The sequence below is a fragment of the Haliaeetus albicilla genome, chromosome 1 (assembly GCF_947461875.1).
Source record: "Haliaeetus albicilla chromosome 1, bHalAlb1.1, whole genome shotgun sequence".
NCBI lineage: Eukaryota > Metazoa > Chordata > Aves > Accipitriformes > Accipitridae > Haliaeetus > Haliaeetus albicilla.
This window is the reverse complement of record NC_091483.1, coordinates 83,629,782-83,657,552: the sequence shown is the minus strand read 5'-3', so window position 1 is coordinate 83,657,552 and position 27,771 is coordinate 83,629,782. Positions and strand designations below refer to the sequence as shown.

At 46.9% G+C, this 27,771-nt stretch overlaps 1 protein-coding gene across 4 annotated transcripts in view; it reads right to left on the bottom strand.

Annotated features, from left to right (window-relative positions):
* Positions 1–473: 473 nt before the first annotated feature.
* Positions 474–27,771, bottom strand: part of SFXN5 (sideroflexin 5) — a 106,396-nt gene continuing 79,098 nt past the window's right edge. For all 4 annotated transcript variants that reach the window (XM_069797182.1, XM_069797176.1, XM_069797198.1 and 1 more), the window contains exons 13-14: positions 26,699–26,816; positions 474–6,256 (exon numbers count right to left, since the gene is read on the bottom strand). In XM_069797182.1, coding sequence (XP_069653283.1) covers positions 6,179–6,256; positions 26,699–26,816 — 196 coding nt within the window. In that variant the 3' untranslated portion in view covers positions 474–6,178. The remainder of the gene's footprint in view (positions 6,257–26,698; positions 26,817–27,771) is intronic.

Below are 27,771 nucleotides of genomic sequence, written 5' to 3'. Positions count from 1 at the left end.
TACACACACTTGCATATACATACACACACTATATACACATGTATATGTGTATATAACATGTATATATATTGTATTTTATAATGTGTATTTTATATATTATTATATATATTTTAATCGTATATATACACACAATATATACACATATTTGTGTGTATATATATTGTATTTTATAATGTATATTATATATAACTATAATTACATATTTTATAATATATATTTGCATATATATTTTATGATATATAAGCGATTATAATGATATATAATATTAAATATAAGCACACACACAAATATAATAATCCCTGCTGTGGGGAAAGCCCCCTGCCCGCGTCCCCTCCTGCTGCAGGGAAAAACCCCATCCCCGGCAGCTCCTCCTTTGTAAAACCAGCCCGTCTTTTCCGACGAGACCTTTAAAGCCCGACACCCGCCTCACCCTCCACGTCAAACGGGCGCACGGAGGTTGGACCACACCGCCGAGTCTTTAAACGCTTTTATTCCAGACAGGCCCGAGTGTTACACAAAGTGTCGCGGTTGGTAGCTCGATCGAGAAGGTTAAAAAGAGCCGGGGCGCGCGGCAGAGCGGCGGAGGTCCGTACGCCCGCGGAGGTCCGGCGAAGGGACCGCTGGAAGACGTGCCGGTGCCGGCGGGCGACAACAACCCCACCGCCCCCCTCCTCCTCCGCTGCGTCCCAAGGGACTTGCCATAACGCGGTTACAAGGTGCACTCAGATCGGGTGCCGGAGGGTGGGTGCGTGAGAAGGGGCAGCTGAGGATGTCGGGTGACAAAATAAGCCATAAAAAAAGGGGAAAAAACCCAAAAGTGGACGTTTCCTAAAGCGACCCGGGGAGATTTCCAGGGCTGGGGTATCTACCACCGCCAGGACCACTTTAAGCCTCTGCCATCTGCACACCCGACACCGGGAACGCTCTCGGAGCCAGGCCGGCTTCTCGGGTGAGCTTATTTGTACCCCAAAAACCTTCGCTCAAAGGCTGTCAGGGTCTCGCCGCAACACACCGGCAGCCCCCGTGCTCCCCCCCACGCGACCGAAGGGCATCCCAGGCTCCGGATCTCCATCACAGCCCTTCCAGGGGAGCCGACCGAAGCGGTCCGGGGGGCTGACACACACCTACACGTTTCGGCTCCGTGGCATCGGTATAACCCTGAGATCGACCGGCATCGCTTGTCCCAGGGTGGCAGGGTCCAGCATCTGCTGGGTCATCCCGCATCCCAACGATGCGCGGCACTGGCACGGGCAGCAAACGGGGCGACCTTGCTGCCTGTCCTGCCGGGACCTGTGGGCATCTGTCCACAGGCAGGGATGCAGAAAAATGAGCAACGAGCAAAAATGGAAGGAGCTGAGCTGTGCCCAAGCTTAAAGGTGGGCTCAGGACACGGGTGATACAACCCCGGGGTTGTCCCCCAGCCGGCTCGGGGAGAAGCCAACAGACACATCTTCCAGGAGGGACTCAAAACTTCTTGCTGGCACCTTTTGCTGCAACCTGGTCCTCATTATTTCTTAATTAACATATCCAAGAAATCAATTAACTGCGACATTTCTAATTAAATACTACAGGAGATGATCATCTCATTATTATTATCTGCCGAGGTGAACAACTTGATGTGTGTGGTGGGTTTTTCGCTCCCCATTTCTTCCACTTCCCCAATTATAGGAAATAAGAAATGCAAATGGTTGGGTTGTTCTCGCAAACCGAAGGCTCCTTTTTGTACATTAGGAAAGTCAAAGAGATTAATTAGCTATTAAGTGAATGTGCACAATGTTATCATTAGCTGTTGTGTGTAGTCTTTTCTGGCACAATTTGCTGTCCTAATAAACAGTACTAATGTGCTACCACTTTCCCAGCTCCATGCTTTTACTTTCTAACACTGTAGGAAGAGTTGAGCGTGGTATTTTGGTGCTCGCCGGCGGTCCCACCACGGATGGCAGTAACCATGCTGAGCCGGCGCCGGAACCGCTGCACAAGGGACCCCAACCTTGAGCTGCCTGCGAGTGAAACGGTCTTTTAAGATCCGTAAGGGTGAGGTTTGTGTCTGCTGAGCCATTCTGCTGCTCTTAAATAAAAATTCATCTCAACACCCCTGCGTTGGGATGGTGGTGGCTCAAAAGCTGAACCACATCAGCTGGCTTCGGTGTCTCAGCGTGGGGACACCGTGGTCTCATTTTTCCCAAGATTTGGGACCAGGGGGGCACCAAAACGTGATCCTCATACCTACACCTCATCCTGCTTGCCACCAAGCCAGGGGACAACGAGGGGAAGGCAGCAGACATGGGTCTGCACCATCCTCACTGTCCAGAGGAAGGGGACGCACATGGGTTTGGGAGATGCGGGGTCAAGTCCTTGGGTCTTCAACCACATGGGTATCGCTGATGCAAGCGCTACCTCGCAACACAAGACCTGCAGATGCTTTCAGAAGAGGTTAGAAAAGGGAACTGGACCCCATTAGGTGGTGGGTCTCCCTTCCCAGCTCCAAGCAGGAGCATCTTCCCAGTGCTTTGGGCAGGGGGGCACAACATTTTGAGTTGCATTTGAAGAAAATCTGAAAGCAAACGTTGTTGCCAACCTGCCAGAGGCTGAGATCGGCTCTTAGAGATAAACACCGGCAAATGCCTGACTCAGGACCCCGGAATGTATTTATTTCTCAGCACAAACTCTGCCGAGTTGACTGAGACCCATTTTCATGACACATAAAGTGAAACAAGTTTGACGGGGTTTGTATGGGAAGATGATAAATCCAGACTCATTTAGACCGTTTGATTGTCACTTGTTCGACTGTGCAGCTGCTTTCAAGCCGAGCCATAATCTCGCAGTGTGGCTCCTCTGACATCCCTCAAGCTGGTCCTCACCCCCTCGAGCAGGATCAGGCCCTTGTGATTCACAGGAGCTGCGTGGCTTAATAAGCGCTAAGTCTGTTCTCCTCCAAACCAACACAGTTCTTACTGAGCATCACTGGATTAACGTGATGAGCATCCCCTGCTAATTAACAACCTGCACAGCCAAAACTCTGCAGGTGATGTGTGTGCAGGGAAAGCACCCATACTTGCTTCCCATCATGGAGAAAATTGGGAGTTGGCTCTTTTCCCGAGGCAGAACTTGCTTAATCCGTGCTTTTCCTTGGGTGTCTCCTGAAGAAATACTGCAAGCAAAGCCCTGACTCCTTTCTTCCGCTGCAAATTCCTCACTCCATCTGCGGGCCCGGCAGGTAGCCGGAGCTCACAGCCACCGAAATCTTTGATCGGAGATCACGATGCAAAACCAAATCACCGTGTCCCTCCTTGCCCCACCTTTCCGAAACCTCAGGGTAAAGTGCAGTCTCCATCACTTCTCCCCTTCCCTGCCCCCCCCCCCCCCCCAAAAAAAAGAACCCCCTTGGGATGAACAAGCTTTGCAGCAGAATGGTTCAGGCAGTGACAAAACCCATCGGGGAAGGGGAAATGATCCACCCAGACAGACACCGGAGCCAGGAGGCTTCTCTCTGTCAACACAAGAGGCTGTTTCTGTCTCAGCCTTGCATTTCCATTCAGGAGGAGGAAGAAGGCAAGTTGTGCCTCTGTGCAAAACGATGCGGCTTGGCTCCTAACTTCTGCCAGCTCAGCGGAGCCATTAAGTGAAGTTTTAGGCTCAGAGTAGCTTTCTCCCTGCTGCACGCACATGTGGATGTGTGTGCAAGGGGGTACCTGTACCCCCAGCACCCGACAGCGGTCCTCACCTCCTCCCACACCCTGCAGCACTGGAAAGGGCCCTTTTTCAGGCACATAGCTCATCCCAAGGCTCTCCGAAGCCTTGCCGCTGCGGTTCCCATCGGCAAGTTGATTGCAAGTATCTCTGCTCCCCTCTTACACCACTGTGGGGAGTTAATTGTTACCAGGGCAAAATACGGGACCCAATTCTGCGCTGTGCTGCCCGTAGGACAGACGCCCATGAAAACATCCATAGGACAGATGCCACCTCTCTGCAGCCTCTCCAAATCCCACCCGGAGCAGATGGGGTGGCCTCGCTTCCTTCGGAGCGTACATTCATCTCATGTAGTGCATTAGAAGAACTCTACTGGGTCAAATCCAGCTGTCCCTTACCCTGGTGTAAATTCAGAATAGCTCCATGAGTATAACTGGACCCACTCTGCATTTCCACCAGCGCCAGGGACCAGGAGCTGGCCCATCAACAGCAGCTATGGAGAGCCCGGAGCCGGCCTCTCCTCCCCTGCACACTGGCGTGTAAATCCACAAAATTGATTTGTTTTGTGCAATTATTTCTGATTTACACCAGCACAGGGACAGAATCAGTCTTCCTGAGCTGGCCCAACCGTTGCATGACTCCAGTTCCTACTGGAGTCCAGACCGTTCCAGGTCTGACTCCAGTGGGGAGCAAGAGCAGCTAATGCTGGAGGAGCACACGGCGGGGCTCAGGCCTCCCGATTTCAGGCATTGCAATAAATCCTTCGAATACATTCTGCGTCAGTGGCGATTTGGTTTCCCCTGCTCCCCCCACCCTCCCCAAAACCCCCAACAAATTGGCATTTGAAAGATGACAGCATGTGCGTTCGGCCATGCCCATCACCACCACAGCTCCATCCCTACAACAATCCCAGAGGCAGATCTCACTGTTGGTGCAGTCTTCTGCTGGTGACCATGTTCAAAATGTGCATTAACTCCTCTGGTCCTCAGGGAGTCACTCGGGGTTTACTCTTGGGTACAAGATACCAGAAAGCCAAATTATGGCCCCAAACCCACGTGAGGGCAGGACTCGGTGCAGTGCTGAGGGGACTGGCCCCACTTCAATTTAAGCACCCCAGACTGGAACACTTGAAGAGACAGACAGACAAGACAGCCATCTCCAGAGGGCAGTTCCCCCCTCTGACGTTGCAGTCTAATGAAGCCATCAGCTTAGCACAGCTGCCAGGTGAAGCTGTCCTGCCCACTGGTTTCTGCTTTGGGTTCTCCTCTACACTAGCACAAGGCTTTGGGCAGCGTTGGCTTTGCTGGCTGAAAGTGTTGGCAAAAATAGAGAAGAAGAGGAAGAAGAAGAAAAGGAAGAGGAAGAGGAAGAGGAAGAGGAGAGGAGAGGAGAGGACAGGAGAGGAGAGGAGAGGAAAGGAGAGGAGAGAAGAGAAGAGAAGAGAAGAGAAGAGAAGAGAAGAGAAGAGAAGAGAAGAGAAGAGGAGTTCAGTTAGAAGGGACCTACAACAATCATCTAGTCCAACTGCCTGACCACTTAAGGGCTGACCAAAAGTTAAAGCATAGTCTGTCCTTAGACAACTAGCTTAGCAAAGCGTGGCTTAGCCAGTTAGCTACCTTAACAACCTTACTTTTAGAGGGTCTATGTTAGGTGGGACAAATCCCATCCTTCATGTCCATGCAAAGGAAAAGAGCAGATCGACCACATTTTTGCTGTAAGAGCCCTTCCTACTCAACGTGTGGGCATGTTGGCTTTCCAGTATCTTGAACCCCGGGCAAAAGCCCTTGCAGATGTGTCCGCCGGTAGGCTCCTGTGACACAAAGTCTTGCAAGTGCAATGAATGGCAGGATGCCACCAGGACCATCTGCAGAAGAAGGAGGGAGGGATGGACAGCGCACAGGCTATGACCTTCGCTGTGCTAACGGAGCGTTGCACGTCGAACCATGGTAGGCTGCTTTTGAGCATGATCCGTGGGGCAGGATCGGCATGAAACCAATACAGGACACTTATCAAACACCCCATCAAGCGCTTCACATTCATGCACCCGTTGATCTCTATGGAATTATTTTTGTGCAGCATCAGTGTGGAAATTTAATTTGCATTGAAAACAAAATTTGCTCAGTGAAACCTACTTTCATGTAGTTAGGTATAACCACGTAAACACGCCGTTAAACTTCCCTCCATGCAGTGCTATTAAGTTCTGAGATTCTTCTTTAGCTAGTTCTCTAAAGTGTTTGAATGTGATTTTTTTTGTTGCTGCTCCTGTTGCTAATTTAAAACTTTTAATATTAATCTTTTTGACTGGTGTGAGGTGTCAGTTCTCTGCAAGTGTTAATTTACTCCCAGTTCGCTGGGAGCAGTAATACGTTACTATCGCTGAGCTCTATTATTTGTTTTCTCTTGTTGTTATTTTCTTTTTCCCAGTCGGGATCTCAAGTTTCCCCCTTTCCCTCCCCAAATCTTCTGGGCTGAGATGGTCCACTTCCACTTACAGTCCTTTATTGTAGACTACAGTCTTACTGGTAGTGGCCAATGCGATTTCTGGCTCCAGCCGAGATGTCTCAATCTGTGAAATCAAAGAGGAGGCAAGATCAGAATTGGTATTGCATTGTTGTGCTGCAGCAGGAGCTTGATGGATCAATAAATAAATGTGGAGAAGTATAATATGTAAATAATACAATGCCTTTTCTGTGTCATTTTAATGTGCTTTACTCTGCTCAAGTCTCAAAACAACCTTGTTTGGATTGACTTATATTACATGAAATGATGCACGCGCGCTGCCTTGCAATATTCAGTGAATTACAGAGTGTAATCGAACGGATCCCACCCACCATTTTCCAGAAGACATTCCTTCCTTTTCCCGCAGCCAAGGTCCCCTCGCATGGTGCTAGAAGGAATCCTGTCCCCGAAGCCAGGGTTTGCACCTGTAGGGACCCGTCAAAGCCAAGGGCCGCCTGGTGACACAAGGGGACAGCACAGTCTCATTCGGCTCGTGGACCAGGGCTCGATATCCTCCAACAGGGATGGATCACAGCTAAAATCTACCTACCCCTTTCTCTGTCTCCATAAAATCTCCAGCCCTTTCCTAATTTCTTTCTTCTGCTGGCTTCGCAAGAAGCTTTCCCTTGCTCTGAAATCGCTCCGAACCTTTGCATCCCTGGGAGGGATCCGTGGTGCTCCCGGTTCCCACAGCAAACAAAGATCCTGGCTCCCAACCGGGACAGGGCACCTTGCAAGACCAGACTTTTAGAAATCCTATACATTGAATTGATGCTGTTGCTGACACAATGCTAGGAACCCACGTTAAAATCGAAATGCTTTTGAAAATGTTTAACCTAGTTAGACAAATTAGCAAAAATTTGTGCAAAACAATTTAGGTATTTAAAATATTCAATGTTTTTAAAAACTGGAAAAACTGTTCTTAGCTTTCAGCTGCAAAAACCCAACAAAATATAACATCAAAGCAATCTTAACATGAGGTGCAACATAACCCTTCAGCAAAGCTGTTAAACAGCTACTGAAGCATCATGGGAAATAGCACTTCATTTATTCAAATGCACATATGTCAGGTTTTTGCACCATATGTCATTCCAAGCTATTTACAGTAATAATTAAATCTTAATCAACGTTTAACCTCTGTAAAATGTTTGAAGGGATCTAATCACCCTTCAGACTGCACTAATGAAGGAGAAATATATAAACATAAAAAGAAAATGATGCATAGATAGCACACCAGAAAGAACAGTAATTGCAAAATTGTATTTCTTTCAAATATAATCAGCAAATTATGTAAAGTAAGCCAATGAGTATTTTAAGTGAAGACATCTTGGGTGTCAGAGGTGTGATCAGCTAATTTTGTACTGCTATCCATAACAGATGTAGCATATTTTCTTTTAGTGCCATTATTAGCAACTTCACCATTTCTCTCTGTGCTGAAACACAAAGTGAAGCATTGTGCCGGGGAGAGTACCCAGCAAAGGTGCAGGAGAGGCAATTCTCACATACACCGGCACTGACGGGATCCATTTTGAGGGAGGATTAACTCCGATCTGCCTGGCTCTGACACAGCTTTTCTTCCTATTGTTTTCTTATTTTTCTTCCAGAGACAGAAAGAAAAGCTTCGAGGCATCGCGACTGGGTGGTTTCACCCACGGGTATGAAAATATCAAGGTGGGAAGTGCTTTAAAATGACCTGGAATTGGGTGGTCCAACCCTGACCATCCATGCTAGTGTCGGTAGGGCTTGGGGATGTGGGGCAGCTCGGACAGAGCAAAACCCAACCTACTACTGGGACACCTCCCCAGAAAGCGAATGGAGAGCCACCACAGTCCCTTCCTCTCCAATGGGGGCTGGAGAGGTGGGAGCTCCAAGGAAAGTCACATCTGCCCTGGTGGACCCCAGATTAGTGGTCTGAAAGCAAGACCTATGGGGAAACGTTGGGGACTTGGAAGTGCTGAGTGTAGAAGAGAGAAGTTCAAGGGAGGCACGGTGGTATTTGCGTGTGCAAGAGGGTACAGCACAGAAGAAAGGAGTAATGTTTTGTTCACACTCTCTTGGGACACAATTCAAAAAGCATCAAGTAAGATCCAAGCTGAACAGCAGGAAGAGTATCCTAGTGGGAAGGAGTAAAGTATTGCAACCAAATGCTTGGGGAAGGTGTGGTGTCTCTGTGGTGGGAAGTTTTCAGCACAAATTAGATGAAACCTATCAAGAATAGTTTAAGCAGAATTCAGCTTGTCTTGGTGGAAGGAGACAGATGAGACAACTGCTTGTAGGTCCTTTCAGCTTCCTTCCCGTGGGTCCAGGAGGGAAGCAGCCTCCTTTCCCTGCATGGCTGAGCTCTTCATTCATGGCAAGGCTGTACACAAGGCTGGTAGATGGGATGGGATTTAGGCTGTTAGATTTAGGAGGGACAGGATTGAGGTGTGATAGTTCGGAGACAGATTATGGTGTCTGAGCAGAAGGACAAGGGAATGAATGCCTAATGCAAGATGGACACACGGTCAGGGACTCTTTTGAAGATCTTGAAAGAAGATACAGGCATTGGTTTGGAGCTGCATATTACTGAACTCACTTAAGCCCCTCTCTGAAGCCTGGAAAGATGTGAAATAAATTTGCTGGGGGGTGACTGGTTGAACTGGAGCAATCTCAGCAGATCTCTTTCTGGCTGACTTTAATAAAGCAGATATCAAAAACTGCTCTAGAGCCTCAGCCACAGGAGCTCCAAGGGGTGCATCTGTACCAAGGAGGCAGGTACAGGAGGGATGTACTCCACAGCAGCACTGGTAAAGCCATTCAGAAATGCATCAGGAGTAACTTACTCCTCTCACTGGGAAATCCAATGCAGAAGAACAGGGAGAAGCATTCAGGTGGTAGACTAGAGATATTAAGACAACATTAAGACACAACCTTATTGTGTACCAGTTCAGTCTTTGAATCCCTCAGGGTTTTTTGTTGGAAAGTGTAATTTCACTTATTTTGGTGTAGACTGCTGTTCTAGCTGTCCAACATCCTGGACCTGCTCAGCCAACCTTCTACTGGACATGGCATTGTGAAATGGATCTGGAGACCACAGAGTTTCTTGTCAAGTTTCTTGTATCTCAGCTTCAAAGAAGACCCCCAGCAGGGTCCTTCTTGGCCATGGTCATGCTGGGAACCCCTCTAACAAGAAACGCCTGCCATGGAGGGTGCTCTGAGGAACAGGTTCAACCTTGTTGGGATTACACTGATGGGACCTGCACTACCCCATATCAGGTGACTTTGTCCTTCCAAACGGAGTGCCCACCATGGGACTGGGTTTGAATTGTGTCCATCCTCTTCCTCCCAATGGGGTAGATCTACTTGTACTGGGGCAAAGAATGGATCCCCTTCCCGGCTCTGGGATGATAGCACTGAAGTGCCTACCAGAAAAGAGTCTTCAACAATGAATCCAGGAGAAGACAAGTCCAGGAGGGATGCAAGGTCACAACCAGCACTCGGGGAAGCACGGTGTACAAGCACCACTCCTAGAGAGTCCTACGAGGTTGGGGGAAAAAAGACAGGCTTTCTGGCTGATGGCTGCACAAGCATCAGTGCAGCATCGACCACTCGGTATCCTGATGTACCAGCACGGGAGACACTATAACGAGGCAGTGGGAGATGGGGGAATTGCTTCACCCCGCTATGAGGCTACTGGAAGCTTTGCTGTAGATGCAGGGAGATCCTTGCTGGGGGCACGGCCAAGGTGCATCAGCCCGCCGCAACACCTGGGAGCCGGCGCAGCCTGAGGACGCTCCTCTTTCCTCTAGCACGTAGCCGAGTGCATGAAGAAAAAAGGGAAAAAACCCAAGAAACGGTGTCCCCTGACCTTATTCAAGTAACTGTTTATAAACCGGCATCACCCAGGTAATGCAGGCGGGATGACAGCGCTGGCTTTTTAGCGGTGCTCCTGACCCGGTGAAATCTATCCCTCCCAGGGAACAAAGCCGCTGTAAAGGGAATCGCCTTTCACGGTGCCCACCGTGCGCCGGCTCTCTTCCCCCTGTCTCTGCCTTGCAGTGGAAGCCTCTCTCCTCTCATCAGCACAGACAAGGCTAATTGGGGTGATAAAGAACTGGCTCCGAGTGCTGGCGTGGGCTGGAGGAACAAATGGTGCGGTGGTCACAGCTGGTGCTGCGGAGACGGAGAGGGAGAGGGTGTGAGGCAGGCTCCCGGCGCCCAAAGTTTCGTCAGCCCATGTTGGATGCGGGGCGGCGAGGTGGGGGGTTGTGTGTGTTTTGCATTCGCTGCTGACACGAGTGTAGCGTACATGCGCGTCCGGTGAAGCAGAAGCAGGCAGAAAGCAGATGCTTTTTGTTTGGGGTTGATACTCATTTCTATCCCAGCTCGGGAAAAGGTGTAGAAAGGAATGTGCTCCTAAGAGTGCAGGGAGAGAGATAGGTCTAGGCTCGCTGCCAGGGATCCTGTAATGATATGGAAGGCAGCTAGGGGAGACAGGAGCAGATGGATTTGGCATACAGCTCATCACTCAGCCAAAAAAAGGGAGGGGGGGGAGAAGGAAGAAAGCAGCCAATTTTGGTAGGGGGAGGGTCATGCGGACTGACGGATGCTGCACCGGGAGGTGGGGGAAGGGAGGATCAGGCTGGTCACCGCATCTTCTGCTGCTGCCTTGGCGGTGCCAGCGAGGAGACTCGGTGGTAGCCCCGGTTCGGAGCCTGGGAGGGCTCTCCCGGCCCTTCCAGCAGCCCTCTGCCATCTCCTCCTGGGCCATGAGACACCAGGGCAAGGGCTGAAGGCAGTGCCAAGCTAGCCGAGCGCTAGTGAAGCTCGGTGAGGTGTAAGAAGGACTTCGGTTAATAAATGGCACCATGAAGCACCGTGAAGGACCGGCAGCTGCTGCTACCACGGTGGTGGGCTCTGTGCACAGCTAGATGGAGAGGTGGGGCACATCCAGCACCTCTAAGAGACTCTGCTCTGTCCTTGGTGTCCTCGGTGAAAAAAGAACATGTTTTTCCTGGGATAGATGAGCTACTGCTCAGCCACACCACCTCTGCTTGTAGCTCGGTGCAACCATGGTGTGAAAGCATCTCTGTACGGGTCTACTGAGGCTTTCTTTTACCTTCAGCCCATGGTCACCTAATGCAATTCTGCTGAGAGGCAGAACCTTATTAAATTTGGTTTAACACACTTACTTGGGGTCAAAAACCAATTTGATGGGGTTTTTGATGGTCTTGTTCCCACAGTAAGACTGCCTAAATGTTCTTCTTTCAGATATTTCAGATCTCCTTTTCTTTGTTTAATTGACAGTAGCTGAAAGAATGCTGATGGGGCCAAAATCACAAATCTGAACCCGTGCTTAATTTTATAAGGCTTTCCAAAATTGGAAAATGTATACTGAATGATTTAAAGACAGCAAGATTTTTTCCTCCTCTGTTCCGATAAACTCTTTCCAAAGCTTTTCCCAGACATCAAAAATTAAAGTGCTCTCCACAGATCCACTCACTAAGGAATGAGATGAGGAAATCAGTGTTTGCTAAGGAGTGTTTCTTGGAAATGCTACGGACCTACAGCCAACTGAAGGTGACCCAACAGGTGAGAGAATTCAGGAAATGCACGTCTCGCCCAAAAACTTTTTGATTAAATCACAGAAGATGTTTTTCAAAAGATATCCGGCCTCTGGTCAAGGAGTCCAAGCAACAGCAGAGCTACAAGATCTCTCAGTGTCCTGCTTCAAAGAGCACCAGCCATCTCATGGTTTGCCTTTTTCTAAATTCAGACTTTCAACTTTGCATTTATCTATTTGCTGCACTAAGGAGCTCTCTCCTGCCAGAAATCTTCTTCCCATGAAAGTATTCAAAGACTATTAAATCACCTTTCTTAAAATTTATAGACAAAACTCATGCTTCTTCTCTGCAAGGCAGATTGTTGTTTGAAATACTGGTGTTAAAGCTCTTTTCTGACCACTTCTCAGTTTTTCTACATAGTTAAAAAAACCCTGTGTACCCCAAAACTGGACACACTGGTTGAGAGATAGTCTCATGACTAATGTACATGATAACAGATAACTTCATAAATAATTGATACTCAGCTTGCTGGCCAAATCACAAAGCTGGGGGGAAATGATTTTGAGATAAACCTGAACTTTGTTAGGTTTTCCTTCAAATTAATAATAAAAATTGAACTTAAGAGTTGACTAGTACAGTTCTCTTCATTTTTTGTTTCTCTCAAGTCTTTTAGACCCCCCCTCTTATAAAGAAACATTCCATTTTCATAAGAAAAAACATCATATCTAGTCAAAATGTTTTTCTTAAAAACATGTAAACAAGTTATTTGACACCATTTCTATCCCTAATGCTGGCTAAGGCGTTAACAAAATGTGACCAGAGCCTGAGAAGCCGCCACTTGCAGCCCAGCAGCCGGGTGTCCCTCCACCCATCCCTGGTTGCAGCATGTCCGAGTCCGGGATGCAAGAGCCCCGTGGCTCGGTGGGAGCCCACTCACAGGTTTGACACCATCCAGCTTCCGCAAAAAGTGCCCACTTTGGGGTCGGTGCGGGGAGGGAGGGCTGGACCCCCTGAAATACAGGGATCAAAGAGTTGCGCACCTGCTGGTGTGGCGGCACCAAGCGCTTCCCTGGTGAGGATTTAGAACCGCCTTTCTCACCATCCCTGCTTTGATCATCTCCTTTTGTTTGACACGCCAAGGTATGCAACTGCACCCGGGGATTGACATTCCCTAAGAGCCTTTGCGACGCTCCCCGGTCACCACGCTGCAAGGAGCAGGGCTGACGTGCTTTTCCAGCCCGGGCTGTGCCGAGGAAGCAGCCTCGCCAGTCGGGCAGAGCCCCTCCACGCTGCAAGCAGAGCGCTGCGAAGGTTGTGCATCTGCACAGCGTGTCCACAGAACCTGGGGTGTGCAACGGTGTGGTCCAGGGCAGAGAAGAGCTCACCAGAAGATGTTCTGGGAAGGAAGCAGCTTTGGAAGGAGAAGACAGCTGGATGCTGCTGCACAAGCAAATAGATTAAACCCCTCTGGTGCTCTGGACCCATCTATTTAGGAAAAAGATTAAAATTTTGTCACATACACCTGCATCAAGACAACCACTACCATTAGTGCCTGGCTTATATTTCTAATGAAGTCATGGCACAGCCTCACCCAAGTGATCAGAGCCTACAACCGTGGATACAACTAAACCCCTGAAGCATCACGCTGGGAGGGCAGACACACTCATGGAGCAAGAGGTTCCTCTCTTACATGCTTGGAAGTAAAGCAAAGCCAGTAGCAGATAAGGACAGCCCAGGAATAAGTAGATAAGAACAATCTCAGGAGTGCATTTGGTTTATACTACCCTTTCACTGCCATGTAAGTGGATTCACATGTAATTCAGCATATATGTAAAGTAAGGAACTACCAGGCAGCCTGGGTAATTTGCAAAGTTTCTTGTTTGACTGCAAATCTGGAACTACTGCTGTGTGTCTAGCAGGTGGCTAACCTGTTAAATCCCTGCAATGTAGTAGTTTCGTGGAGGATTTCACATAAACAGCTCTGAATTCAGAGTGCTGTTTCCAAACAGTAAGTTTTTAGGGATATATCATTTCTCTGCAGACAGTGAACCAGGCTTACACTGAAGTGCAAGAGAGAAATGCATTGCCTCTGACAGGACATCTGGCCAGCACATTTACACCAAAGATGTATCTCAGTGCTGCTGTCTAACCTCCGGTTGGACATACCTAGAACTAGCATTACAAAGGACCATTGCCTGAAATTAATTTTATCTCCATTTTCTCTCCCCTCCTTGAAACAATAAAAAAGGAGGAAAGTTGGAATATATGGCTGGTCTGGCTCTTGAGGGTTATCCATTTCAGAAGAGTTTTCTGGTTTTTGCCATGGATGCTTTGACCACCAGCATCCACCTCCAGCTGTCTGTAGGACTGAGCAGAAAACAGAGGTTCTTCTCAGATCTGGCTGGAAAGGGTCTGAATGCGGCACCACGCATACCCCCCTATGACATGTGTTAGATATAAAGTATGTCAGTGATGGTGTTAGCACCACAAGCTATTCACACTCTATCACATCTGCTGACACCTCTGCACCGTCCCCTGAAAACGTCACTGCTTTTAGCAAAGCACGAAATGCAAAGTGTCAGCAGCACCTTGGGTGCCATCAGGTTTCTGTATCGAGATGAGCAGAATATTCCTCATGCTCGACAGATGTTTGGCTAGAGATGTGCAATCGGTTTTGAGACAGCTACAAGGCTTAAGATGTTACTGCCCTCACCTTAAATGGGAACAATTGACTCTGCCCTGAAGCAGAGCAGAAGAGTTTGCAGAATTTATGGGTCAGTTATGGGACAGCAACTTCCACCACTTCCTTGGTGGGCTTGGCAGTGTTAGGTTAACGGTTGGATTTGATGATCTTAAGGGTCTTTTCCAACCTAAATGATTCTGTGATTCTATGATCAAGGGTGGGAGTTTTTTAACTTCAGCTTCAGGAGTTGCAAATTAGCGTATCACAGCTTCTCTAAAGAAAAATAATATGCATATCAAAAAACCCCAATACTTTAATCAGATGGGAAAAAGGAAAACATAGCATTTTAGGTTACTGCCCAACCAAACAGGAGCAGAGCACAATTGCCCATGTGGCAACAAGCTCCCCTCACCCAGTGGCACGTTTGTTTCTGGTGCTCTAGAAATGACCGATGATAACAGTGTCAGCAGATGGGATAATAATATATGACAGCAGGCACCTAAGGCTGCAAGGTAGCTTCAACTACTCGGCGTGTCCCTACCTGTCCTGTAGCAGAGCAGTTCAACAGCCGCGTTTCACTCCTGTGCTCCGGGTCCCGTGTTTGTTCACTGCCCCAAACCAGTCCACCAGTAAGATACCAGCTCTAACCTTCCAGTTCGCCATGGGAACTGTTCTGGTGTCTCAAGATGACATCAATGATGCACAGACATGGTGATATGAATGAAAGCCACTCCTAGGAGCTGAGTTTTGTTAGCACTGGGCTTGCACGGCTCAGACTCTCTCAAGCCTTCCAGCTTTATAAACAGATTGAAAGGTCAACCCCCCCACATCACAACATTTCCAAGTCATTGCAAAATTGTGGATTTGAGTCTTCTGGGAAAGAAGAGCATTGCCCACAGCACTAGAAACCTCAAGTATTTAAAAAACAAAACAAAAGAAATAAAAGCTTTGAAACCATAAGGTTTCAAACCATACGGTTTCAAATAGCAAGGTAAAAAAAAAAGTTCCTTCTGTCTGTCTTCTGGAGAAAAGAGACATTTCCATTTCTCTCTAGCAACCCAGGAAGGTGAAGGGCTTTCCTTCCTTTCACACAGTCACTGCTATCCAGGAGGTGCCAGCCTGCATCCCTGGTGAGCATGGCACCTTGTTCTGCAATGCTTTGCAAGGGATCGAGGGGTAAGACACAAGTCACACAAACTTACCACCCATACAGAGAAATGTAGAAGCTCAAGCACAAGACTGAATAAAGAATTGAAGCTGTGACGGAGAGAAGCAAAGACCATCGCATAAGGTGTCTGCCATGAAGCAAAGAACCACACAAAAGGCCTTTGCAGGAGCTAAGATACCTTTCCTCCTTCACTCTGGAGAAGAAGATCTGTTCATGCGTAGGAGGTAAGTGCTCATGAGGTAAACTCTCAGTTTGCCACACTGCATTAATTTCTACAGGAGCTCTGGAGAGGTGGATGTCTTAGGCTGGTACCACAGCAGAAACACAGGTGTTCTGACCTCAGGTCACCCAGCTTCATGGGGTAAGGAACATTCTTCAGGAAAGGACTTTCTCCCAAAACTGTGCATGGCATTCGGTCTATAGCATGTAGGGCAAAAGAAACTTCTGCCTGGCCTCAAGGAAGAAAACTCACATTACATGATGTAGGCTTTGTGGGGGAACATTCAAGCCAACTCAATGTTGGGTTGAAAAGTCATCAACCCACCTAAAATATGATCTGAAGAACCCCCAAAATTGCAGAGTTTAGGGACACTGCTCCTTGCTGGAATGAAAGGCATTCACAAAAAGAGTTAGAAGCATCTCTCCTCTTTTGGAAGAAAAAAATCCTACTTTTGAATATGGACATTATGAATGTAGCAGGTTTCCCTTTCGATGAAAAAGAGCTATTAGGTCCATTCTGGTAAGAATCCCTCCAGCAGTTCTGTTGAGGAAGAAAGCATTTGTTGCTATTTAGTGAGAACATCAAACCCTGCAATTCTCCTGCTATTAAGAAGGAAGAGCATGATGAGTATTGCAGGATTTAGGGATGTCCTTGTTGCTTTAAAGAAGCTAAGCAAGTTTCTCAGGATCCCAACCTCCATCACATTTCCTCTTCTTGAAGGACCAACAGCCTCACTAGAAGCAGGCTGCTAGGTCCAAATGATTTAAAAAGCAATTACAGATAATTATATATACCTGTGCTTGGGAAACGTGATTAATAAGGCATTCTCTGCAGTAAGCAAGCATGCTTACAGCAGGCAAGTCTGGACAACTGGCCACCTTCCTTAGCTCATACCCTTAACGTCTCACTTGGAGTAGTCTGAGCTACGGTTGCTTCAGATGAGCTAAACCAACTGTCTCTGAGTATGCAGAAAAGGACATATCCAACACTACGCAAAAAGAGAGGGGTAAGCTAGGCAACAGCCAGGGAAGAGCCGGGGACAAACCTAGTTGCACCAAATAAAGAAGCTGATGGCAACCAAGAAAGGGGACTGAGTTTTCAGGGTGGGCTGGCAGCAAGAGAGGAAAAGTCTTGGCTTTCAGGCCAAGGAGAAACCAACAAAACCAAGGACCTGCAGGAGGACTGCACAGGGCAGGAGGAGACGGGGATGGCCATCTCTGCAGGCTCCCCAGCGAGCAGGGCAGGAATCCGTGGGGGAAGTGCTTCGGGAGTAGCCGGTCTGTTTACTGTAGGTGCTGCTGAAAGGTGTCCTGAAGAAAGACAGCAATTAACAGGCCTGGAAAAAAAATGGCTTCTTTCCACAAAGTGCCTTTTAAGTATGTTTTTTGAGCCACTTTAAGGGTTAATGTTTAGCTGTTTATCCGGAGTTGTCGGATGTCAGCTCTTTCTTTTGACTCCTAATGGCTTATAGCCATCAGGAGGTGAAGACTCCTCAAAAGAGATGGTGTCAGGAATGTTTTTTTATGCCCACTAGCACCCACACACCTGCAGCAGCCTGTGCTTGCAGGATAGATAGTTTACATACTTGAACCTGTATCCCAGGGACAGAGATATAAACATGAAACCAGATCCTGTCTGACACCGCTGCTGAAGCCCCTGGGCAGTACAAAGGGGTCCCTTCTCCCACACCCACCTCGAATGACCACAAATAACAGTTCATTTCAAGCTGTCGCTTCCCAGCAAGAAAAAGCTCTGCTGGTCCACATTATGATATTAGGGCCAGATCCTGTAATATTTTCAGCACCTTTGAATCCCATGAATGCTGGTTGTGAAACAAAGGACCACTCTCAACAAGCAGACTTCAAAAACCAGCTTGGTAACAAATCAAAGCCTCTTGGACAGGGAACGTGAGAACAAAGACACAGGCTCCAAATCAATCACAGCACTGCTCACTCGTGACCCTCCCCAGACAAGAGATGTCATTGAGCCTAATAATTACACCGCGAGGTGCAAACAGGCTGAGCAGTTGTAAACCTAACCACCCCTACGGGCTTGTAAAGAGTGATGGTGGAGCTGATGCCCCTGAATACCAGATCTTTCCTCTTCCTCTTGGAAAGGACATTTTCTCCCAGAAGAAGTGACTGAGACCTCCCAATCCATTAGGGAGCGAGTAGGCATGGGAAATGCTTTGATTTTGAGAAAGACATGGGGAAAAAAAACATGGAAAGGGGAGATGTCCTGATCCAGAAATATTCTTCGCTTTGTGAAACTGGTTCCTTCTTTCCTGGTCATGTCTCAAGTAAGCGTCCCCACAGCAAGAGGAGTTTCAGTCATGCCAGGACATGAATCAAATGGGCACTGCAACAAATTATGCTGTGAGTTTGGGAAATGGGAGGTGGCTCTGCAATGAGGCAGATGCTGCGTCTGTCAGATTATCACCCATGGATTTGCATCTGGAACTGCTGCTGCATCCAGCCAGACGAGGGCAGAAGGAAATTACTGTGCCACAACATCTTCCCTATCCTCCTGCTACAGTCCCAGAAAAAGAACTTGAAAGAGCATCACACAGTAGCAGTGTGGAAGCACTGTGGAGTAGCAGTGGGGAGTTACGATACAATAGTGAGAATTTGGGGGTTTTCGTGACCTGAGGGGGAAAACAAGGATGTCACAGTCAGGTAGAATTTGGAACTTTGGGTCTATTTGATTTTTAGAAGCTCTCTGCAGAAACATTAACCTGTATTGAAGCCCTCCCTGAAGCAGGAGGGAGCTTGCAGCTGTTGGTTCAGCAACTCAGGCTAAAGCACCACTGGAAGCAGAGGAGAGGACTACCAAGCTTGAAGTGTCCCCATGTGTTTAGGAATACCTTCACCTGGGAGATGTGCTCGAGAAGGGGTTTTAGAGCATGTGAGCCTGCCTACGTCCTTGCCCTGAATACGCCTGAGCTCCCCAAAAAGCTCTGCTGTCACTTTGGCTTGGAAGTTTATAGTATGGAGAGTGGGTCTGACCTTGCAAGCTCTAAAGCAAATACGGTGAAAGCTCCAGGCTTCTTTCTGTCTGTGTCACACTGGAGACGATGGCAGAAAGAGAGAGACTCAAGGTGGGAGCAGGAACTAGCTCAGATCTCTGCAGCCAAGTGGAAGTCATAGAATCATAGAATAGAATCATAGAATGGTTTGGGTTGGAAGGGACTTTAAAGTTCATCTAGTTCCAACCCCCCTGCCATGGGCAGGGACACCTTCCACTAGATAGATTGCTCCTGACAGAAGAACCTGTGTAGGAGGCCTACAATGGGTTGGGAACAGTCCATGGGCATCTACAGAGCACAGGAATAACACCGACAATTACTTATACAGTTAATGATAACAGCTCATCACCACACTCTGGAGAGACCCTTCCAGCTCCTGGTGCATCTCTCTGCAAGGCTAAGCACAACCACGAACCCAGCCAAACCATCTCAGGCCACCTAAATACTTTCAGTAATGCACAGACTCCTCCATGCCAGTGGGCTCCTGGGCAGCAGCTTCCCTGCACAACGCAATTAGAAGGAAACTAAAAGTTGTTAAGGGAATTGAGGGAATCTACAGCACAGGAAACAAGCTACTGTGATTTATTGTTTTTTTTCTGGTTGCTTTGACAGGAAAGGTGTTCTGCAGATGCCAGGCTGCTGAGGGGGGTGAGGGGGGAGAGCAGTGGAGGTCTAAAGGGAAAGCCAAAGGGTAAGGCCAAGGGGAAGCGGTGTGTGAAGTCTGGCTCCTCGGGAAACACACGCCGGGTCTGCAAACTCTGCCCTGACAGCTGGCGCAGGTGAAGGAAAACCCAAACTAGGGGCTGAGAAGGGGGGCTAAGCCAGGAACACATCGTCTTCTCTTCTGCTTGATGCTCTTAACTAGAGAGGGCTGGTGAGAGTAGGGAGGGAAAGGAGATGTCAGAGAAGCAAATGGTAAAAGCACTCCTGTTTCAAACCAAGGGAGATTGAAACCTTTCCAAAAACATTGGCTGTTTAGCCCAGAGTGAGGTTCAAGTTCACTGCTCATCCCTCAGTGAGCAGCCTCAGGGCAACTTCTCCTGTTCAGCAGACTGCAGGTACTGCATGGTCACCTTCGTGAGACGTACAGGTGACTCCTGCTGTGCTGCATGACTAAGGTCCCATCTCTCTGCACGAGCTACTGAGACAGCAGAATTGACTACTGGGGACTGGTCTCATGGTGCTTTGAGCTGCTCTGGTGACTTCATGAAGATTCACGGCCAAGGTTGTAATTTGATTTGGAGCAGGGAAGGATTTGTCACAAAAAAAGCTGGTGACAAACACTTCAGTCACCAGACTGACAGCAAGGGTAGGCTCCACCAGAAATACGGGAGGACAGATGTACCCTTTGCTTTGTGTGCAAGTCTCAGGCACTTAAAGCAAAGGCTGAAGAGATCTTTGCCTTTCCACTGCTCAGCTAAGGCATGGTCCTGTCATGGCGCAGGACGACATGACTCTCCTGTAATGCAAGATTAAGGCCATGGTCCTCTAATGTCAAAACTCAGCTCAGATAAGCCCTATAAATCATAAATCAAATTAACCTAGAGAGGTCCCAGACTAAAATTACCGCACCACAACTTCCTGAATACTTGCAACAGGACAGGCAGGGCTACAGCTGCGTGAAACAGCATGAACCAGAATCCAGTCTCAGGCTCGGGGACAACCGGTATGGCACAGCTTGCATCCATACGGCCAAACTCTTCCCCCAAAGAGGGAAGTTTTATTCCTTGGGAGCAGTCCCTAGGTGGGCTCCCCTCTAGCATTAGCTGCGAAGCCAAAACTGATCCAGAGAAGACGCATACAATTAACCAGGCTGCACACCATGGGCCTGTGACCCAGCTTCTGCTCAGACCCTACTGGGTTTAGAAGGACAGACGTAATTTATGATTTCCTTAGGCTATTATTTCTTACCAAAGATGGTCTAGCAACTTACATTTGAGTTTTGTGCAACCATGTCTGGCCTTTGTGTGTAGTCATGGCAGCATCATTCTGCTGTTCCCCAAACATCACCTCCTCTCCAATCACTTTCCCCTTCCAGGCGCAGGACTATGCTCTGGAAGGGGTCACTGATTTGTCCTCCAACCTCTGACAGAACGAGTCCATCCTTACCAAAGATCACCAGATGCAAACCTTGCTAAGCACCATCCTTCTTCTGAAGGCCAGAACATTTCCGAATACCAGAGGTTTTCTCTCCAGCCCTACCTGAACCACATCAGTATTCAGCCACCCAGTATCATAAATCCTGGGAGTTTCTGCTCAAGTAAAAAGTTTCATGGGCATTAAAGAAGCTCACATAGACCACCTCTCCATTTTAAGTTCATGTGGAAAATAAAGATACTCTTGCCCATGTCAACAGTTACTTTGCCAGAAGAGGAACTGGATCAGTACATAGGAGAGGAACCTCAGATGAATCTCAATGCTTCAGAAGTCAACGATGGCACATTGCCTGTGTGTCAGTATGAAACCAAACCTTCGGGGCACAGCTTGAATCTTCTGCAGTCTTTGGGAGACACACACCACTGTGCTTCCAGCCTCCTGCCAGTACTTAAGGACCTTGTGCCCCTTCTTTTCTAAGAGGAGTTCCTTCCAAGACCAACCTCCATCCCAAGGGTAGACTTTGGCCAGCACACTCAGGTTACCACACTCTCAAGAAACCGCTCCTCAGACCCAGAAGCAAAGAAATACCACAGAACTTCTCACTTCTCAAAAATTTTTCCCCATGGCAGCTGGCAAATCCTTTCCTTTGCTTCTCATCCAAGTTGGACAAAATTACTGCAGAGAATCCCTCCTGCTCCCCTCCCCCCGTGCAATGTAATCCTAAGGGAGAAATGGTTTCATGGGGACCCCCTGCTGTCTTGCATCTGATTTCCCTCCTAAGTATGGTATAGGGAAGCGTCTCGAGGGCTATGGCTGTGACCTCCATACAGCTCTTTTGTCAAGTGCCATTTCATTAAAAAATCAGCCTTTTAACTGTGGACACATTTCAACCTCACCAAATCTGCTAATTATTGACAGTTGGTGAAGAGGAGATTTCACTTGTTCCTCCTGTTAAACTGCATCTAATTAGTAATTACTGGTTCACTGTCATCTTTACTGCAATAATCCCACTGCACATTGGCTCATTAACCTTTTGCTTTTCTAAAGCAGCCTGCCAACAAGATGAAGGCTAAAACAGATTGGAAAACAATAGCTCAGCCTTGGATTTTAGGCTGTTTATTCCCCTTGTCCTGGAGAACCAAAAGGAAGATTATTTTTAAGAAAAGGCTTTCAGCTGAAACCAGCCTAATTCCGGAAGATGGCTTGTTTTGCCCTAACCAGCAACCAAGGCCCTTTAAACTTAACCCACGGTGAGGGCACGTGTATTATAGCTAGTGGAAGGCTTTCTCTGCCATCAGCTCTTGCTTCAGCTCCTTTTCTCACCTGGGTTTATCCTTCTTTATCAGCACAATCCAGCACACTGGGCATGGGATGAGGCAAGTTTTGGTGGGTTTGCAGCACCCTGGAAGCTCAATAGCATCCTCTTGGATGCTGAAAAATGAATGATCTGGATGAGCAGGGACCAAAGGGTGGAAAATCAGTGGAGCAACCCCATGGTTATTTCTTTTGCTGCTACACTGAATTTCATTTGCACAAGTCCCATTTTCAGTTTGGAACTGTCACAGCTGTTTCTATTGGCAGTGCATAGCTGAGTAGGAGTTGTCAGTGGGGATGCTGTAGGATAGGCGGTTAGAAAAGAGATTCCCCGGGGGGCATGGGAGGCAGTTGGAGGTTGTGGGCTAAATGCATTAACTAGATGTTTCTCCTAAACTTAACAGCAGTGAATTACTTAATGCATATTGATGCATTTAGGTACTGGATTTAACACTATACTGGGATGAAAAGTGTATTTCTCAACATCTTAAGTGTGCTTAGTCACAAGGACCGATGTCTTTATGGCTGACACTAGGGTTTTATTTTTATAAGGTGATCTTCAAAACCATAACATCTAGAAACAAGCTGTAATTCTGGAGCACTGTTGCAGACATCAAAGTGGATTCCATCTGTACAAAATCAAGGAACGTATAAGGTCTTAGCTAGACTAAATACCGACCCAGGAGAAGATCTGGATGTGTTATCCTTCCCAGCACATGAAGGTTGTTCAGCTCCAGAATTTTCATTTACCTAATATTGGTGTTTCTGTATGCAACCAGAGCTGAATTCTGATTTCTCTTAAGTTATTTTAAAACAGGTATAATTCTGAAGCAGCTACAGCTGATGTGATAAGGTGGCTGCATTTATCTAGCACATCTCTTAAATCTATTGCAAGGCTTCAATTCTGCTTGAAAACTAATTGTAAGTTTGAGCCCCTTTAGAAGAGTGGATCAAAGGTGGCCAGTCAAGCTCCCATGCTAAAACAAGCACTCAATAACACATCAGCTTCTGTGTTTGCTCTCTGACTGAAGAAAAAGGACTGTGAATGTGTGACTAAGGGCAGAATTTGGCTCATTTACAATTCCTGAAAGGGTTGCTGCTCAGACCATAATCATATTTTTGGAACAGAACATGCTTTATTACAACTTGTTGTTAATAATTTACTCCCTGGGTAACGCTCATTACAACAGCATCATCTCAGTCATGTTATGTTCATAGCTGCTTCAGCTACTGCAGTTATGAGAAAAAGCAAATACACACATGCATACATATATACACATGCACATACTTATAGAGAGAGGTCAATGTTCAAACACTCAAAGTCTATTAACTTAGTTATCCGACAAGTTCATGGACCAGTGATGAGTGACCAAGAAATCACACATTCTGAGAAACACTCTTTGCAAGGAAACTCAGATTTCCTATCCAAGACTGTGAAGAAACAGCTCTGGAGAGATTGTTGCAGATAAATCACTTGCTCTGCTCACTTGAGCATTCCCACAGTCACCACCAATGAGATTTTGCAGAATGGAAGGAACGCCCTTTACACACACACTCACACAGATTTATAATGAATACAGACATAACTGGAAGACTGATTGGACCAGGCTGCTATGGAGAATCTGATTCCTTTGCATCAACAGATGTGAGGTCCAGCTGGGTGCATGGAACTAACTCCAGTTGAGCAGAGCTGAGATCCCAGTAGGTAATGAGCTATACCAGCAGCTGTAATGGTTTCTTTTCATTGACATGAAGCGTGGGCAGAGAGCACGTCATTCTGTTTGATCTACTAATCAGCGCTGATTCATGTTTACACTGCAGATAGCATTTCATCTGCTTTTAGAAGGTCATTTTCAAGTGATGCTGTATGGTTTCAGTATTGCCTGATGCCTGCAATTTGAATATCCTCTGAGGGAAGCCAGACCTTAATTTTCCTCGTGGGCTACAATTCATTCAGCTCTTAGCATCAACACAGTATTTCATGCTGTAATATCAGATACTATACATTATAAATTATCTGTCACCCATAAAGCTAAAATACAAAAGGCAAAAAGACCTTGAGGGCTTCATTTTTAGATAAAGGAACTAAGGCAATGAATAATTATTTTTGTAGAGCCCAAAGTGTTTAACTCTGAATGCCTCAGATTCTGGTACCAAAACTTTAGTTCCCACTGACCTTAGTAGGCACTTACTATTTCAGAGAAGTCCATGCTAAGCAATGCCTACAAAAAATACTGGAAATGTACAAAATGCTGAATTTCAAAACAGAATTGTGGGGTGAGTTTCCTGTCTATGTTGAAAGAATGGTTTGGTTTGGCCAACGCTATTAAACATGCGTGTCTTCAGTAAGAAGGGAGAAAATACACAATGACTGCCACTTAAGGCTTGAGATGACACAAAGTCTGGGAAAGTGGTAAGTAATTAAGAGCCCAGGTCACTGATACAGAGACCTCTGGATCACATGGTGATCTGTGGAAAAGAGGTCAATGTGCATCAGGCTATGGTCAAACACAAAATTGCCTCTGGGCACAGTGTATGTACCTATGGCATGGGGCACCATTTTGGGGAAACGGTGGCAATGTAACCTTTGGATAGATGAAGTTGAGGTCTTGCTTCCCTGATTATCTTGAAAAGAGACCTCCCAGGAAAGGCCATGGCTACCTTCTGGTTGGGGAAGCTCCTTTCCCTGGAAATAGGGGCATAAGCAATGCTCTATGTCCAAGTCTCCTTCCAACAGGAACTTTGGACATCCTCCAGGCATGTACCTTGAATGGGTGCAAGACCCAGAAATACCCCTGAGTCTTTCATAACCAAAACCTCTGAGCAGAACTTGGCATCACAGCAAAAACCTGACGGACAGGGAGCTAAGGTTGAGCTCATGCCAAAATGATTAACATGCTCTGTGGATGTACGAATTCAAGTAGAAGCAGGCAAATCACATTGCTCCTGCAACTGGTACTTGTGCAACTTCTTACTGGAATACTGTGTCTGGTTCTTATGGAAGTGCTCCAAAAATGATGTTGACTAATTAGAAAAAGTTTAAGGAAGAGCCATATGAATCATTAAAGCTTCAGAAAACACGTCTTTTAGCAAGAGACTCCAAGATTGAGCTATATTCAGTTTCTTAAAGAGAAGATTAAGGGACAGTTTTATCTCAGCCTGTAAATAGCTAGAAGGACAACAAAAAATTTGTAACACGTTTTTCAGTCTAGCAGACAAGTGTACAACAAGATTCCCTGGCTAGAAGTCATGGATAAACCCATCCAGACCAAAAAAAGTGAATTAACCAGTAGAGACTGTGATAGCAATTTCTGATCAACTGTTCTACTTGACACAAAAAGAACTCCAGCAAAGTCCTTTGCTCTGTTTGATAGAGGTTTTATCACTTTATAATAGTGACCCTCCCTGTAAATGTACAAACTTACAATCTGCAAATCTTTAAGCTCCAAACACCAAATGGTCAATATTAATGACTTACAAATAAATACACCCTAGCAATTTGTTCAACTTAGGTACGAGTGATTTCATTAGTCATTCTGCCTGTTCCTTGGCTAGTTTTCCTCTGTTCACACCCAGGTTGTGTCTTCCCAGAGCCAAGCTAGAAGATGAAAAGGCAGAAACCCTCAAAGAATCTCTGGGAAAGTACATCCACATCAAACGTATATCCCAGGCTCTTTACTTAATGGACAAAACCTTGTTTTCACTAGGTTAGCACCAAGGAAACACCACTGTCATGGGAGAGGGTGAGCCGAGCCATGTTCTCCCTGGTGCAGCTCAGCTCTGACTAAGGTCACATCCCCAGACAAGACAGGATGAACCCAGCTGGAGTCTCAGAGCAGAAGTCATCAGTCAGAAACACCAACATCCCTTGACTTGTGATCTGATCAGACTTGACCTAGGTATCACTAAAGAGGGACAGGATACCCCCTGTGCTAGCTGAGACACTCCTCTGCCTGGCGATCAAGCAGGCAGAATGTTATCCTCATACATTTAAAGAAACACCCTATTCCAACCTGGTTGTCCCCCTGATCCCTGGTGTTTTGATTACTAAATGTCCTCCACATGGGAGAGGCCTGGAGCAGACCATCCCTGTGGGAGAACAACGTATGCGATGGAAGGGAGGAGGATCACACAGGACCACCCTTACCTGTAAAAGATGCGTTTGCTGGGTGGAACAAAGGTTCCTCCCACCACAGGATCCAAACACTGGTTAGAAGTATGGAAAGCCACGTGATATTGATCTGTGCTATGCTAGCATGCCCTAACAGAAGGGACTAACATAACTATCATCTGCCCAGTGAATCTACAGTTGTTCAAGTGAAGAAGACAGCAACCAACTTCATCCAAAAATGGAGGAGGCCCCATAGGAATGAGACTATTATCCAGGAAGGCAAAACAAGCAGTGGCATTGGTAAGCCCCTCTGAGATATCCCACCACAGTGACCAAACATGTACTGACCTCAGACATCTGCGGGAAGAGACTGATGGCCAAGGGAAGGGCCAGGCCAAAGGCAGCGAGGCACACAAGGCTTTGGACTGGGAGAATCATCCGGGGACGGGATCTCAGGAGTGATGTTCTGGAAAGGAAAGGCTTCGTTAGACCATTTCATAGACCAGGTGAGTGCATGCCATCATCAGAATGGACACTGGTGTTCACCTAGACCCACTGGTCTCCCTCTCCCTAACTGGTCCAGGTTTCTTCTTAGCAGGTCATCAACAAGTTCACCCACAAAAGATCCCAAGTCCTGCACACTGTGCTTTTGCATTTGCTGTGGTTACACAGCCCACACCAACCTAAGTGCTCACATCTAAATCAAAACAGGATCACTTCACACATGCCTCCCCCATTTCAAACCATCTCACACTGGAGTAAATGGCACACGACATAATCTGGCTGCATGCAGGTGTCACCTGCATTAAGACTCTGGAGACTAAGTTGAGTGAGCAGAAAGAAATTAGGTTCTTGAGAGATACTGTGAACTTTGTCTGCTTTACCATGTGGTGGTACTCAAAAAGGCACATGACTTTGTTAATGGGGTAATAAAGTAGTAAACTTGACAATACCTTAATTTGTTAAAAACCAAACATCTGCAGGGTGAGTGATAAAGATGATTTAACACTTGCTGTCCCCAGGGGATATTTATGAGTTCAAGACTTGTTAACAGCAAACACTTTAGATACCTGCAAGGTCAGGTTCTGATAATGACCCATTAAGTGACCCTTCTGATGCAATTAACACCAAATGACAGGGACAACATTTAGTTGGTAGAAGGTGGCATGCTAAGTATATTCCAGGATACAGGACCTCAGACAGTTTACAAATGTTAAGGGGAAAAATGTAATTCTTGAGGGGTTTGTTCTGGAGCTATTTACACCAAAAGGACACCTGTCATTCAGCTTTCTTCTACCAATCTGAAACAACTGGCAATATAAACCAGCAACCTGGTAGTGAGTTTTGTTTGAACATTCAGTGTATATTAGCAATGTAAAGAGTCAGCAGATTCGCTGCTGGGTCATCAGCTATGGCCTTAG